A 15,746-nucleotide genomic window follows, 5' to 3' on the forward strand; every position below is an offset into this window, starting at 1 on the left:
CCTGAGTTCATTCCCATTTTTTTCTCAATCTCTGTTATTTATTCTACCTGTTCTTGTTACTCTACAGCTTCTCCTTAGGAGTTCTATCTCTTTTGCTCTTATTTTGTTTTTGGTTATCTTATTTATTGTCCAATTTTCACACCCATATTCTTCGTTTTGTTTTAATGTTAATGTTCTTATCTCACAGTATCGGGTTCAATTTTCGTATGCAGTTTCTTGTTTGTCCTAGTCTAATTTTTATATCTTCTTCCGTTGTTCCTGTGTTTGATATTATGAAACCTAAATACTTGTACTTGTCTGTTTTTTTATTTGTTTACCTTTGTCTCTTTCCAGCTGTTTTTTTTTCTGTATTCTCCGTTGTTAGGTATTAGGTATTGGGCGTAATGAAATTGGTCCGGTTGCAATGAAATTCGTCCGGAGTTAAACCTTCGGGTTAGGTAAATAATTCTTCATTCGATGACCATGAAACTCGTCCGCCTATTCTTGACACATTGTAATGAAATTCGTCCGAAATAATATAAAATAGTATAAATTAGGACAAATTTCATGAAATAAGTAGTACCTACACACATTATAATATGAACATTTTATTGTACACACATAATATGTTATAAACATAGAAATATTAGACATTTCTCTTAGGAAAATTCGGCCTTTTATTGACTTCAATTTACTTGTATACTATCCCATCAAAACAAGATTAGTTCAAAACAACAAATTAATACTTAGAAGTAATTTGCGACAACTAGCGCCATGCATATTAACAATGGAGATTACAAACAAAGAACAATGAAGATTAATTTTACCTGGCCAAAATAAACAATAAAATTTAAACAAAACTTCGGTTTTTCTAATGATTTTTTAATGCATTCATCTTTATGACATGCTAATATCGTCAGTCCCGAATAAGAATGACGTAACTGCAAATTTTGTCAATTCCTGTTTATTGCGTAATTAACTTCTAAAATATTGTATACAGGTGATACAAAAGCGACAGAACTGTAAATATATGCTGAGCCACCACAGGGTAGTTGCGTCGTTATTGAAATATGCACAATTTTAGACCTTATTTCAGATCAAGAATGACGCAACTGTAGATAGGGTTGAAAATTGGGGGTTTAAAGATAATGAAATTCGCACCAATTGGGATAAAACTAAAATCCATCATTTCAAGAATAAACGCCATACCGATACTCCGGACGGTTACTCTTTATTTAATCCCTATTTTAAATATTTAAACATTTTTATATGAAGAATGAAGCAACTGTAAAAAGGGCTGAAATTAAGAGATTAAATTAAGATAATAAAATTCGAACCATTAGGGATAAAAATAAAAGCAAGCATTAGGGATAAAAAGCATTGTAACAATAAACGCTATACCGATGATCATGGGTGATTATTCCTCATTTAATCCCTATTTTAAATATTTAAAAATCATTTTTTGGTCTCCTATAGTATATTATAAATATCGATAATACATATTTGGTTAAAATGAACAAAATTAAAATCGGACGAATTTCATGGTGGCATCGGACGAGTTTCATGGTTACTTTTGAGAGCTAAAATAAATCCGGACCAATTTCATGGTGTTATAAAATGAACCGGACGAATTTCCTGTTAGGTATAGGTAAGGGATTACAATATGGTTAAATGATTAGAAAATAAAACCAAAGTAGTTGAGTTTTGTCATAATTCATTAGTTTATTTTCATTTGCTGTAAGTCATTGTTTCTGATCGATACAATATTTCCTTAATTTATTATGAGTTAGCTGAAACAAAGAAATGGTTATTATTACAATATTATGGTAGGCGAGCACAAGCGGGGATTTTTGCAGTTACTCGAGCGCGTCAGATTATTGTATGGGGAAACGTGGTACCCTGGAGATGTACCTCTACCATATATTGGCTCTTAACAAAGTGGAGTTCGTTCAGGCGGGCCCGAAAAAAAAATCCATCCTTAAAAATACTCGAAATTGTCAGATTAAGATAAGGTAAGTTAAGTACATGTAAAAGAGTGTATATTTCAAAAATCTGACGATTTGAGTGGTGCGCACGAAAATGGGCGAGTCAAAAATTTTCACAAAAAAAGCGAATATTTCGCGAATTTAACGTCAGATCGAAAAACTAAAAACTACGTGTTCAATATTTTTCAAAAATCTGTCGAAATATACCAAACATGAGCCCCATGGAGTGGGGTGGGGATAAATTTAAAGTTTTAAATACAAATCCCGCGATATTTCGCAAAATAAACATCAGATCGAAAAACTGCAAAATAAACTTATTCAATATTTTTGAAAAATCTATCGAATGGTACCAAACACGACCGGGGGTCGTGTTTGGTACCAGTAACCCCCCACTTCCACGGGGGTGAAGTGGGGGTTACTTTAAAATTTTAAATGGGAGTCCCATTTTTATTGCAGATTTGGATTCTTTGCACAAAAATAAGCAAGTTTTATTTGAAACATTTTTTCGAATTATGGATAGATGGCGCTATAATCGGAAAAACGATTGCTGGAAATGGAAAATTAAATTAAAAAATGGGAAGTCCCTACTAAAATGGAAAATTTTACTTAACTTTTTTTGGTTTTAGGACCTAATAATCACAACCCAATAGGTCCCCAAAGCGCTCGAGTGACTGCACATTTAGCATACTTTGCTCCCCAACCATTATTAAAAAATGGTAAATCGTAAATTTAAATTAAATATTTAGTTCACGAGGATATCTGTAAAAAAATTGAGGAATAAAACAAAGAAGTATGTAAGACTATAACATCAATCAAAACTAATATTTAGCAGACAAGAACAGTAGTCTCTATGAACTTAGAAAATTAAAGAATATTACCAGCATTTAAGTTACTTACTTAAGTCAACAACAAGAAATAACGAAATTAATGAAAATGTATATTAAGGATGACCCATCCAAAAAGTATCATCTCACTGGTAACCTGCATGCCGATCAAGAGCGAAAACTTACAGCAACAGATATTCCATTAATAATGGAGAGATGTCTAATAATTAACTGTATGATACTAAGTTTAAGAAATGCTGGACAAAAAGGTTTAATGTACCAGACCTGCAGGGCAAAGAGACTATGACCAAAACAGCTAGGAAGTGCCCACAGGGAAGAAGACTTTCTCCTTTTCTGTGGACATTACTGGTACTGGTCCTGTTACTTTACATACAAGGGGTGTACGACGGGCCTATACGAATAATATAGTAATTTTGGTGGTAGGAGGAATATCTGGAAATACACAATCTGGAAGCACACTGCAGTAAACGTTGAGTATGCTTACTACGTGGTGCGATAGGGAAAAACACTCTGTCAATGATAGTAAAAGAGACGGATTAAATAAGAGAATATTCCAAGCCTTTATACACGAACCTTCAAAGAAAAGATCCAAAGATCTCATCATCAACCAGTGCTCGTCCACTAATGGACATAGGTCTCCCTCAGCTCTTTCCATCTCTCTCTGTTTTGTATGGTGTGCATTCAATTACCGATAACATGTTTCAGATCCTCAGCCCATCTGGTTGGTGGGCGTCCTCTGCTTCGAAGTGCTTCTTCTCGTGTCCTCCACTCGACAATACGTTTAGAAGTGGCCTCCACTTGTGGGCAAATTATCGTAGATCTCTTAACAGGATACTTTTAATTCAAGAGACACGAATAAAACCGGACTGACAGAAATCGAATTACAGATTTTGTCAATGTAAAGACCAGAAGGTGGAGCATCATCATCGTCATCATGCAACCTCTTCTATCCACTGCTAGACATAGGACTTTCCCATTTTTCGCCACTCTTCACGGTTCTGTGCTTCTTGTTGCCATTTCTTGGATATTCGTTTAATGTCGTCCATCACGCGTGTGTGTGGAGCACTGTCTATTTAATTGCCCAGGTTTAGATGGCATGGCGCTCACGACATGTGACAGAAATGTCACAAAAGCAATAAGAGACGTACAACTGACTGTTAACAAGGTTGGACTGAAAAGACAACTTCAATCTGGGGATGAGCTATATCAGACCTGTAAGGTCGAATAGAAAGCTGGTTAAGCTCTCACTCATATTGACACTTATCTAACATAAAGACTCAAATAAATATATGCAGATTGCTCCAACGAAAATTTGACTCCCTTTTCAGCAACTCAGAAACCAAGAGTTTCATCAAATTTTAAAAAACATGTCAATTTGTACCGAAAGGGGGACGAATTTTCATGCAAAATTCGTCCCCCTTTCCATGCATCAACCCTATAGTTTTTTTTAATAGCAAGTGTAGTCAAGTAGGCCAGGATAATAAGACAAAAATATACCCTCTTCGTGACACTTCAGCACCCAGGGTATTGAAGCGTTTTCTCGACAGGTAATACCTATAGCAACAAATTATAAGTATTTCCTGCGTAGGATCTGGCGGCCATTTTTATTTATAAAAAATTAACTGTCAAAAAATGGCATTTCCCACTTTTTTTAAAATCAACGGAAAACAGTAAAGCTTAGGATTTTTTAGTACAAATATCTTCGAGATAATGGAAAAATCTCTAAAATGACGTAGTACAAAGTTTGATACATATACTCATTTTAGCCCAGTAAATGAACGGGAAATTCGGCAATACCGTATAATTTTCAGGGGCAACTCCGAATTGCATGAAAATTTGGATTTAGGTTCTACTTACCCTCCACTTCAAAGTTGAAATTGTGCCGTTGGTTGCTTTTAGTTGGGGGTGACAGTCACCCCTTCTCGGGGGTGAAAAACATACGTTCAAGATAAGACCGGAAATGGGTAAATTGACTAATTTTAAGCAACTATTGTTCTATAGAGCTTTTTACGTAAGTCAATACTTTTCGAGTTATTCGCCATTGAAAATGTTGACTTTTCGACAAAAAAACTCGTTTTCAAACGGTTTTTCGCAAATAACTCAAAAAGTAAATATTTTATCGAAAAAAATATCCTTAGCAAAAGTGTAGCTTATAAAAAACCCAAAAAATGGTGTACCAGTAAAGTCTGTCAATCAAATAAAAACAAAGTGGTAGCTCATGAAACATACGTTCTTATTCGTCTAATTCCAAATCGAATATTTCAAGGTGAAATCATCGAAAAATTAAGCAATTTTCGGGAAAAACCCGTTTAAACTTTTTTAAAGTGTTTATAAAACGTTTTATTTTAATTGTTAACAAAAGTTTCAGCATTAAAAATAAGCGAGTTACGCTCAAAAAAATGTTGACCCTCTTTTTTTTTGTAAAAAATTATGAAAATCTCGCCGTGTTTAGCTCCCCAAATGAAATTAATCGCTACCGCTTTACAAACAATTTACTTACCTATCTATTTTTTATATGATCTGTCAGTCTCACCGGTTTAAAGTGTTTATTTTTGAAAGGGTTATAATTGAGAAAGCTTGAATGGGTCACTAATCACGAGTGTATGCAAATTTTGAACAGCCATATCTTAACCAATTTTTGTCCTACGGAGAAACAAAATGAAACTAGCATATTTATAATAGCGAAACCTACATTTTTTTGCTCTTTAAGATTTTTCTTATCACTAATTCTTTTTAAGTTATTTTAAAAAAATGAAATTTTTCAGAAATTAAAAAAAAAATTTTTACTATAAAACTAAATGTTTTCAAAAATAAGCACTTCAAACCAATCAAACTTACAGGTCATATAAACAATACACATACAGTTAAAATAGATGGTAAATCCAAACGATTAACTTCATTTAGGGTGCTAAATAGAGGGAGGTTTTCACGATTTTTTTTACCAAATAAAAGGGGCCAACTTTTTTTCAGTGTAACTCGTTTATTCTTGACGCTGTAAACTTTTGTAAAAAACAAGTAATAAGCTTTTTTTCAATACTTTAAAAATTGTTAATAAGGTTTTCCCGAAAAAGGCTTCTTTCTTCGGTGATTTCGCGTTGAATTATTCGATTTGGAATTAGATGAATAAGAACGAATTTTTCATGAGCTACAACTTTGCTTCTACTCAATTTGTAGACTTTACAGGTACACCATTTTTTTCATTTTTTTATAGGCTACACTTTCGCTAAAAATATTTTTTCCGATAAAATATTTACTTTTTGAGTTATTTGGGAAAAACAGTCTGAAAACGTAGTTTTTTTTGTCGAAAAACAACATTTTAAATCGCGAATAACTCGAAAAGTAATAACTTAGGTAAAAAACTTTATAGAACAAAAGATGCTTAAAATAAGTCAATTTATCTATCTCCGGCCTTATTTTAAACACGCGTTTTTCACCCCCCGAGAAGGGGTAAATGTCACCCCCCAAGTAAAAGCAACTAACGGCACAAATTCAAATTTGGAGTGGAGGGTACGTAGAACCTAAATCCAAATTTTCATGCAATTCGGAGTTGCCCCTGGAAATTACACTCCAAAACAGTCATTTATTGGGCTATTTATTGTTAATATAATTTCAAAAAAAGGTCGTAATTGCAAAACAAATATTTTCTTAATAACTATTGTAAAAATTAGTGTACAGCTTTAAAATTTTTGTCAAACGAGGGTTCTTTGGTGCTTAATATGTGATAAAAATTTCAAAGCTTTAAAATGACGTAGTACAAAGTTTGATATACTTATTTATTGTTAATATAATTGCGAAAAAAGTCGGAACGGCAAAAAATAATTTTTCTCAATTACTGTTGTAAAAATTAGTGTACAGCTTTGAAATTTTTATAAAATGAGTGTTCTTTGGTGCTTAATATGTAATAAAAATTTCAAAGCGATTCATTCAATTGTTTAAATTTTATTCAAATTGTTTATCCCAGAGAGCAGTTTTTTGCAATAACATAAGTCAGAAAAAAATGACCTTAGAACCATTCCACAGGTGTCAAATGAAACAGCATGAGCTACGTTTTCAACATGGTTTAAAAAAGTGAATAAAAAATGCATTTATTAGTAATAAATAATTATGCAAAATTATCGTCAATTTTGCTTTTTAGACTTTTTGAATAACTTTTTCCAAAAAAATTAACTTTTTTACCCTGTTTTAAGTGCACAACTGTCAAGTAATGTTATCTATATCATTATTGATAAAAAATTGTAATAAATATGTATAATTTCTTATATAACAAAATAAAAAGTTTATAAGGAAAGATTTACGACAGTTTTGCATAATTATTTATTACTAATAAATGCATTTTTTATTCACTTTTTTTAAACCAAGTTGAAAATATAGCTAGCTCATGCTCTTTCGTTTGACACCTGTGAAATGGTTCTAATAACGTCATTTTCTTCTGACTTACGTTATTGCAAAAAAATGCTCTCTGGGATAAACAATTTGAATAAAATTTAAACAATTGAATGAATCGCTTTGAAATTTTTATCACATATTAAGCACCAAAGAGCCCTTATTTAACAAAAATTTTAAAGCTGTACAATTATTTTTATAACAGTTATTGCGAAGATAATTTTTTTTGCAATTCCGACCTAGTTTCGCAATTACATTAACAATTAATACATGACTGTATCAAACTTTGTAATACGTCATTTTAAATCTTTTTCCATCATCTCGAAGATATTTATTTTAAAAAAACCATAAGTTTGCCTGTTTTCCATTGATTTGAAAAAAAGTGAAAAATGCCATTTTTTGACACTTATATAATTGTTTATAACTAAAAATGGCCGCCAGATCCTACGCAGGAAATAGTTACAATTTGCTCTTATAGGTGTTACCTGTCGAAAAAACGCTTCAGTACCCTGGCTGCTCAAGTGTCATGAAAAAAAAAACCTTATTACCCTGGACAGAAGTGGCACATCATTTATTGAAAGGTATTTTTTTTTTCTTTACGGGACCCTCTATTTTTTTTATTTTCGGAATAACTTTAAAAATAATTTTTGATTTAACTAATTTATAATCAATTTCTTAAGTCCAAAATTATTTTCAAACTTATTACGTAAATTTAAAAAAAATAGAGCGTCGTTTAGAGAAAAAAATTACCTTCCAAATGATAAACCACTCGACCACACTTGCTATTTAAAAAAAAACTGGGGGTCGATGCGGGGCAGTAAGTGGGTTACATTTGAGGGCATGAATTTTGCAAGAAAATTCGTCCCCCTCCCGTTAAAAATTAATTTGTTTTTTTAAATTTTGAAGAAGCTCTTTGTTTCTGAGTTTCTGGGGGGGGGGGGAGGGTCAAATTTTCGTTGGAACAGACTGTATAGTAATTACCGGGCTGGTTGGCAGGAAGGACAGCAATCTCCAGACACAAGTGTTATAACTGTGCCTGCTATGCAGCGTGGAATACTGCATTGGAGACCGGTACATCGTGGTTTACCTAAAATAATATAGTATTTAGTGTATACATTATTACTATTTTACAGTATTTATATAAGTATATAATATATTTATAATAGAGTATAATTATACAGTGATAAGTGCCTTAATAACCGCCAAAATAACGCAAAAATGGAAAATATAATAAGTTGTAAAATAACGTGAGATAAAGCTAGTTCTTATATAGGGCATAATATTCTTCGACTGGTGATGATGGATAAAATCGAAGGAAGTGGAGGAGTTGCAAGAAAACAAGCCTTGTGGTTGAAGAATATCAGGAAATGGAGCAAGATATAGACAATAGAAAGACATGCTATGTTAATCAGAGAAAGACATGCTATGTTAATCGTCCACGTGAAGGACGTGATAGGGTACGTTAATAGAAGAAGAACAAAAGTCATATTCATAATGTACGCTAAGGTTACATAGAAGTTATAAAAATAAAAGTCAAAATCCGTAAAAAGAGATAGTTTTAACTCGAGTTTGAACTGGATATTTCACTTTTTAATATTGCGGATGTTAAAAAAAGTTATCAGCTTGCAAAATTTTTTAAGATATTTTTAATATTAAGACCCACCTTACCACGCAATATCAAGGCTGTAGGTTCATTTCTAAAGTTTATAACGTTTCATTCACATAAAATCCAAAAACAAAAGGAAACTTACCGAATGGTTCGCATGAGAGACAACAAGCATTTTCTTTGAGCCTCAAAAACTAGAAAAATGGAGCTCTGAGGAAAAGGGTTTCAAATTGGGTAGGACAAAAATGAAGTATCTAAATTGTTCATTTGAGGATGGAGTTACTGCAAATAAATTGATAATTTTGGATTGTAAAATAAATCTTAAAAGTCCTTTTAAAATCCGTAAAATTCTGTTGAGACTGCAAAAAATTTAAATACCTGATAGAGATGCATACAGTAAAATAAAGATTGATTGGATGAAGTGGAAGGAAGTGAATGATGTGTTGTGTGGCTGAAAACTTCCTGCTAATCTCTTATTTCCGGCAGGAGTGGGAGAAGAAGATCAAAGAAGACCTAGTGGGGACGCTTAGACAGGATACGGTAAAGCGAATTAATATTGGTATGACCCAAGATAGAAATTGGAACCAAAATTTATTTATGAAAATAGCGATGGAATACGCTGAGGCCATTACCCTAGACTATTCAATTATGGGGTGTTGTAGTACTAATAGTTACTCTTGCTTTAAGTTCGTAAAATACACCGTTTTTTTTTATTTTTTTAATTTGTTTTTCAAATTGAAGACACGAAAAATATTTTAATCTATTTTTCTAGAAAACGGTGTGTCCTACCGACTTAAAGCAAGAGTAACTTTTAGTACTAAAATATTTCAGGATTTTATAATCCAGAGTTAAAAATGCTTAAAGTTTATAGACAAAAAGATTATGCGATAAAATAACCATTGCGCTACCCAAAACGGACGCGTATGTCCGGTACTTGAAATTTTAAATAGAATTAATCGATTTAACTTTGGAAGGTAAATATGTGTACCAATTTTCGTTTTTCTAACTAGACGCGTTCTGGAGGTATTTAAGAAAAACTAATTACAAAACGCCATCTTAAAAGATTAGAGGAAATAAAAAATGTAGTATATCAAAGTGTGTAAATAATTTATTTCTTTAGCTGAGCGCTTTCGACATAAATGTCATCATCGGAGCTAATGCTAAAATAAAAAAAGAGGTCTTGTAAGAAAAAGAAGTACAAAACTCTTTTTTTACTTACGTCAATTGTTAAAAAAGTACCGCTACAAAATTGAGGTGTTAACATTTGCATCTTGTGAAAATAACTTTTGGTTGGATATCCTCCGTACAACCCCAAACAACAAAAACAGAAAAACGGCCACATTACACGTTACACAAACACAAAAAGAATTTTTTCATGGTATAGGTATCACCCATCCATTGTTGGCCTAGTAGAAACAGCTGACTGACAAAGTCGGATATTTAAATCTGCTTTTATCTGTTCTGCGTTGACGTATGACATCTGACATTAAATTCTGAATAATTTTAACATTTTTGAAAGAAAAATTAAAAATTTTAAAAAATTTTTTTAAGGAAATGTACCTTAGATGTTTGTATTAATCAACTAATAAATTAATTGATAACATGATTGATTTTAAGACTAATTGGCCCAACATACATACACACCTTGTCAGATAAAAAATAAAAACAGGAAGTAATGAGGAAGATCAGTTTTTAATGGTGAATTCTCAAATTCAATATTCTAGGAGATATTAGATCATTGAAATTGTAGATTGAGATAATATTAGATTGTTGTTGTTATTCATCTTTTGTAAATTATGTAAGTCATTGAAATGACCTTGACAGAGTGTATGGATATTTTACTAAGTTGAATCGTTAATGTTTATAGTAGAAATATTAAATTATTTAAATGCTAAGATGTTAAAATGAGTATATTCAGTTTCTACTGTTGTAAGACATTGATAACAAACCAATAGAATAGTGTTCAGTGGAATTCAATTCTTAACAAAATAGTTTCAAACACTCTTGTTGTTAAGTGTTTTATTTCTAAAGTTCTCATTACTTGATGATATAAGTATGTTATGTAAATATCTGTAATACAACAATGTATATATAAATCCGGCCAATAGACAAAATTTATTTATGAAAATAGCGATGGAATACGCTGAGGCCATTACCCTAGACTATTCAATTATGGGGTGTTGTAGTACTAATAGTTACTCTTGCTTTAAGTTCGTAAAATACACCGTTTTTTTTTATTTTTTTAATTTGTTTTTCAAATTGAAGACACGAAAAATATTTTAATCTATTTTTCTAGAAAACGGTGTGTCCTACCGACTTAAAGCAAGAGTAACTTTTAGTACTAAAATATTTCAGGATTTTATAATCCAGAGTTAAAAATGCTTAAAGTTTATAGACAAAAAGATTATGCGATAAAATAACCATTGCGCTACCCAAAACGGACGCGTATGTCCGGTACTTGAAATTTTAAATAGAATTAATCGATTTAACTTTGGAAGGTAAATATGTGTACCAATTTTCGTTTTTCTAACTAGACGCGTTCTGGAGGTATTTAAGAAAAACTAATTACAAAACGCCATCTTAAAAGATTAGAGGAAATAAAAAATGTAGTATATCAAAGTGTGTAAATAATTTATTTCTTTAGCTGAGCGCTTTCGACATAAATGTCATCATCGGAGCTAATGCTAAAATAAAAAAGAGGTCTTGTAAGAAAAAGAAGTACAAAACTCTTTTTTTACTTACGTCAATTGTTAAAAAAGTACCGCTACAAAATTGAGGTGTTAACATTTGCATCTTGTGAAAATAACTTTTGGTTGGATATCCTCCGTACAACCCCAAACAGCAAAAACAGAAAAACGGCCACATTACACGTTACACAAACACAAAAAGAATTTTTTCATGGTATAGGTATCACCCATCCATTGTTGGCCTAGTAGAAACAGCTGACTGACAAAGTCGGATATTTAAATCTGCTTTTATCTGTTCTGCGTTGACGTATGACATCTGACATTAAATTCTGAATAATTTTAACATTTTTGAAAGAAAAATTAAAAATTTTAAAAAAATTTTTTTAAGGAAATGTACCTTAGATGTTTGTATTAATCAACTAATAAATTAATTGATAACATGATTGATTTTAAGACTAATTGGCCCAACATACATACACACCTTGTCAGATAAAAAATAAAAACAGGAAGTAATGAGGAAGATCAGTTTTTAATGGTGAATTCTCAAATTCAATATTCTAGGAGATATTAGATCATTGAAATTATAGATTGAGATAATATTAGATTGTTGTTGTTATTCATCTTTTGTAAATTATGTAAGTCATTGAAATGACCTTGACAGAGTGTATGGATATTTTACTAAGTTGAATCGTTAATGTTTATAGTAGAAATATTAAATTATTTAAATGCTAAGATGTTAAAATGAGTATATTCAGTTTCTACTGTTGTAAGACATTGATAACAAACCAATAGAATAGTGTTCAGTGGAATTCAATTCTTAACAAAATAGTTTCAAACACTCTTGTTGTTAAGTGTTTTATTTCTAAAGTTCTCATTACTTGATGATATAAGTATGTTATGTAAATATCTGTAATACAACAATGTATATATAAATCCGGCCAATAGACATTGTTGTATTACAGATATTTACATAACATACTTATATCATCAAGTAATGAGAACTTTAGAAATAAAACACTTAACAACAAGAGTGTTTGAAACTATTTTGTTAAGAATTGAATTCCACTGAACACTATTCTATTGGTTTGTTATCAATGTCTTACAACAGTAGAAACTGAATATACTCATTTTAACATCTTAGCATTTAAATAATTTAATATTTCTACTATAAGCATTAACGATTCAACTTAGTAAAATATCCATACACTCTGTCAAGGTCATTTCAATGACTTACATAATTTACAAAAGATGAATAACAACAACAATCTAATATTATCTCAATCTATAATTTCAATGATCTAATATCTCCTAGAATATTGAATTTGAGAATTCACCATTAAAAACTGATCTTCCTCATTACTTCCTGTTTTTATTTTTTATCTGACAAGGTGTGTATGTATGTTGGGCCAATTAGTCTTAAAATCAATCATGTTATCAATTAATTTATTAGTTGATTAGTACAAACATCTAAGGTACATTTCCTTAAAAAATTTTTTTAAAAATTTTTAATTTTTCTTTCAAAAATGTTAAAATTATTCAGAATTTAATGTCAGATGTCATACGTCAACGCAGAACAGATAAAAGCAGATTTAAATATCCGACTTTGTCAGTCAGCTGTTTCTACTAGGCCAACAATGGATGGGTGATACCTATACCATGAAAAAATTCTTTTTGTGTTTGTGTAACGTGTAATGTGGCCGTTTTTCTGTTTTTGCTGTTTGGGGTTGTACGGAGGATATCCAACCAAAAGTTATTTTCACAAGATGCAAATGTTAACACCTCAATTTTGTAGCGGTACTTTTTTAACAATTGACGTAAGTAAAAAAAGAGTTTTGTACTTCTTTTTCTTACAAGACCTCTTTTTTTATTTTAGCATTAGCTCCGATGATGACATTTATGTCGAAAGCGCTCAGCTAAAGAAATAAATTATTTACACACTTTGATATACTACATTTTTTATTTCCTCTATTCATTCAAGTGTGTACAAACTTATCAGTCTTTCAACCATCTTAAAAGAGCTCTAGCTCCTTTAGCAAGCATTTTCGGACCAAGTAAATTTGGTTAAATTGTCTTAAAATTATCTGAGGAATCTCCTGTCTTCGTTTGTCGGTAGAGTTTCTGGACACCCTGTATAACTCGCTTTAATTGATTGAACAGGGAATGATTCAAGGAAAAAGAAGCATAGACACGTCTAGAATAATATTATAGCCGCGCAACCTGAGAGGCGAGCAAAATTTTGATCATTTATCATCATTTGATCATTTAATAAAATTTTCAGAGCAGCCGTCTCTAACTTCCGAATAGCTACAATGATTGCCGACCTCCGTCGTGGAGATGGTACTTGAAGAAAAAGAAGATGGTATACAATTATGTAATTGTGTGGGTGATATGGAATGAGGACAAGAATTAACGTGGCAATAGCTTGCTTAAATTAACTTACGTTCGCAATAGGGACAACAAGCAGTATCGTCATCTAAGGGAATCTTCAATATATCTCTAAAATGGCAGATTGGTATACCACATTGTATACCTTCACATTGTGGTTTATCTAAAACAAAAATATTCAGATAAATATATAATACATTAAAATTGGAAAATATACTTTCAAATTTATAATTACCTTTATAAAATTTGTCAAAGTAAAACGTTAACATAAAAAATGGGGCAAACTAAAACATTAACAAATGAATACCTACAAAAAAAAATTGGAATTGTGTCATTATGTTCAAAAAAAATGTAAGAGAGGAGAAAAATGCAAAATAATAGAAATAAAGAATGCCATGAACTTAAAGAGATAAGTAAAAAAATACAAAAATTTATTAGGACAGACAACCAAAAATATAAAACCGAAAAAATTCAGCAAACAACTGAAGAAAACAAGAGCCTCAAAGTTCTAAAAAGAGAATTAACAAATGGCAAAAAAGAAATAACGAAATGAATAGATAGAGATTAAATTAGGTAATTTTGCTTTTTAAAATGATTACAATCACAGAAAACACGAGAAAACACCAAAAATACAGCCAAAAATAAGCAAACGCGTCAGATGTTACAATTCATTCAATATTTGTGTTTCTATGGTGAGGAAACCTGTATTTGGTTCTATCATGAATATTTAAGCCAAAATAATAATATGTCTAATTGAAAATTTTAATGTGTTTATTTTAAAATAATTTAAATGTTTCAAATAATATAATATTTAGTGTACAAATTATTGCTATTTTACAGTATCGATATAATATAATATTATTTATAATAGAGTATAATTATTATACAGTGATAAGTACCCTAATAACCGCCAAAATAACGCCAAAGTGGAAAATATATTACGTTGTGAAATAGCATGAGATAAAGCTTAAGTTTATAGTTTGGATAATTTTAATTTTTGAACTTTCTAATATTTTTGATAGAATACAAAAAACCTACCATTTTTACCTAAAACTTCCGAAGAGCAGTAAAGTACTAAGGCAAAAAGTACCAGGAACTTCATTGTGAATTTGTATGTTACAAAAATAACTGATGGTAGAAAAGTTCAAGCTTCTGCTTTTATATTTGGTGAATGCAACGCTAATTAAACTAATAACACTGATAGCAAATAATATGAATTAGCGATTATATTACACCATGAACTAAAAACACGAATATTAACGAATATAATATAGTATCTACAATATGTTAAATATTATTGGTATTGTTGCCCAACTGCAGGAACAAGACGAAACTTAGACAGTCTTGGTCTTGGTCTTGAGCCAGTACACCTGGTCTTGGTCTTGGTCTTGGTATTGCGCTCCCGGTCTTAGTCTTGGTCTTGATCTTGCAGCAAGAGTCTTACAAGTCTCGCAGTTGCCCATTAGCCTATTGCATATCTTATAACAACGTAACAAAGAGGTGTATTTTAAGCTTGAATATCATAGCCTTAGTAAAGACTAGCCAAATTAATAAATATCGAAACAACTGACACCGGTGGGGTCTGAACCCACGATCTAAGTGATCTCTGCCTATGTTCTAACTAACTAAAATTAAAACTACCTCTTAAAACCCACAAAATTTCATTTGCATATCTCAACCGGTTTTAGAGCAATAAATAAATCGTCAGTTTGTAAGAAACATTTCAACCTCTTTATTTGGTAAACAAAGCATTTATAAAGTAAACGTTTATGAAGCAAACTATCATTACTTTTTCGTGCAGAATTACCCATTAAAGTTTGCCACACTTATTTAAAACATTCTGTATTAATGAAAAACATGGCTAGTTAAAAAAGTA

The 15,746-nt window shown here is 31.2% G+C and overlaps 2 protein-coding genes and 2 long non-coding RNA genes across 47 annotated transcripts in view; 1 reads left to right on the forward strand and 3 right to left on the reverse strand.

Annotated features, from left to right (window-relative positions):
- The window catches only part of LOC114330552 (uncharacterized protein DDB_G0274171-like), a 522,367-nt gene that overhangs the window by 49,053 nt on the left and 457,568 nt on the right, over positions 1-15,746 (reverse strand). The window lies entirely within an intron of this gene.
- LOC114330557 (uncharacterized protein DDB_G0274171-like) lies at positions 1,677-15,035 on the reverse strand. Its single transcript, XM_028279927.2, has 4 exons — positions 14,909-15,035; positions 13,926-14,033; positions 8,174-8,279; positions 1,677-1,769 (listed from the first exon to the last, which is right to left on the reverse strand). Exons 1-4 carry the CDS (start codon positions 14,970-14,972, stop codon positions 1,766-1,768), a joined length of 282 nt encoding a protein of 93 aa, XP_028135728.2. The 5' UTR covers positions 14,973-15,035; the 3' UTR covers positions 1,677-1,765.
- LOC126880110 (uncharacterized) lies at positions 9,889-11,839 on the reverse strand. 3 transcript variants are annotated; one of them, XR_007696418.1, is made up of 2 exons: positions 11,541-11,839; positions 9,889-9,958 (listed from the first exon to the last, which is right to left on the reverse strand). It is a non-coding gene; the product is annotated as an uncharacterized LOC126880110 (long non-coding RNA). The 3 variants fall into 3 exon arrangements; XR_007696416.1 differs by lacking the exon at positions 11,541-11,839 and adding an exon at positions 10,018-10,307; XR_007696419.1 differs by lacking the exon at positions 9,889-9,958 and adding an exon at positions 11,413-11,482.
- On the forward strand, positions 13,001-13,428 carry LOC126880114 (uncharacterized). Its single transcript, XR_007696421.1, has 2 exons — positions 13,001-13,299; positions 13,359-13,428. It is a non-coding gene; the product is annotated as an uncharacterized LOC126880114 (long non-coding RNA).

The sequence above is a fragment of the Diabrotica virgifera genome, chromosome 1 (genome assembly GCF_917563875.1).
Source record: "Diabrotica virgifera virgifera chromosome 1, PGI_DIABVI_V3a".
NCBI lineage: Eukaryota > Metazoa > Arthropoda > Insecta > Coleoptera > Chrysomelidae > Diabrotica > Diabrotica virgifera.

Coding starts and splice junctions, on each gene's coding strand:
- LOC114330557 (XM_028279927.2), bottom strand. CDS start 14,972: ATGAAGTTCCTGGTACTTTTTGCCTTAGTACTTTACTGCTCTTCGGAA. Junction 14,034..14,908: donor GGAAGTTTTAGGTAAAAATG/GTAGGTTTTTTG, acceptor TTTTTGTTTTAG/ATAAACCACAATGTGAAGGT. Junction 8,280..13,925: donor TTGTTGTCCCTATTGCGAAC/GTAAGTTAATTT, acceptor ATATTATTTTAG/GTAAACCACGATGTACCGGT.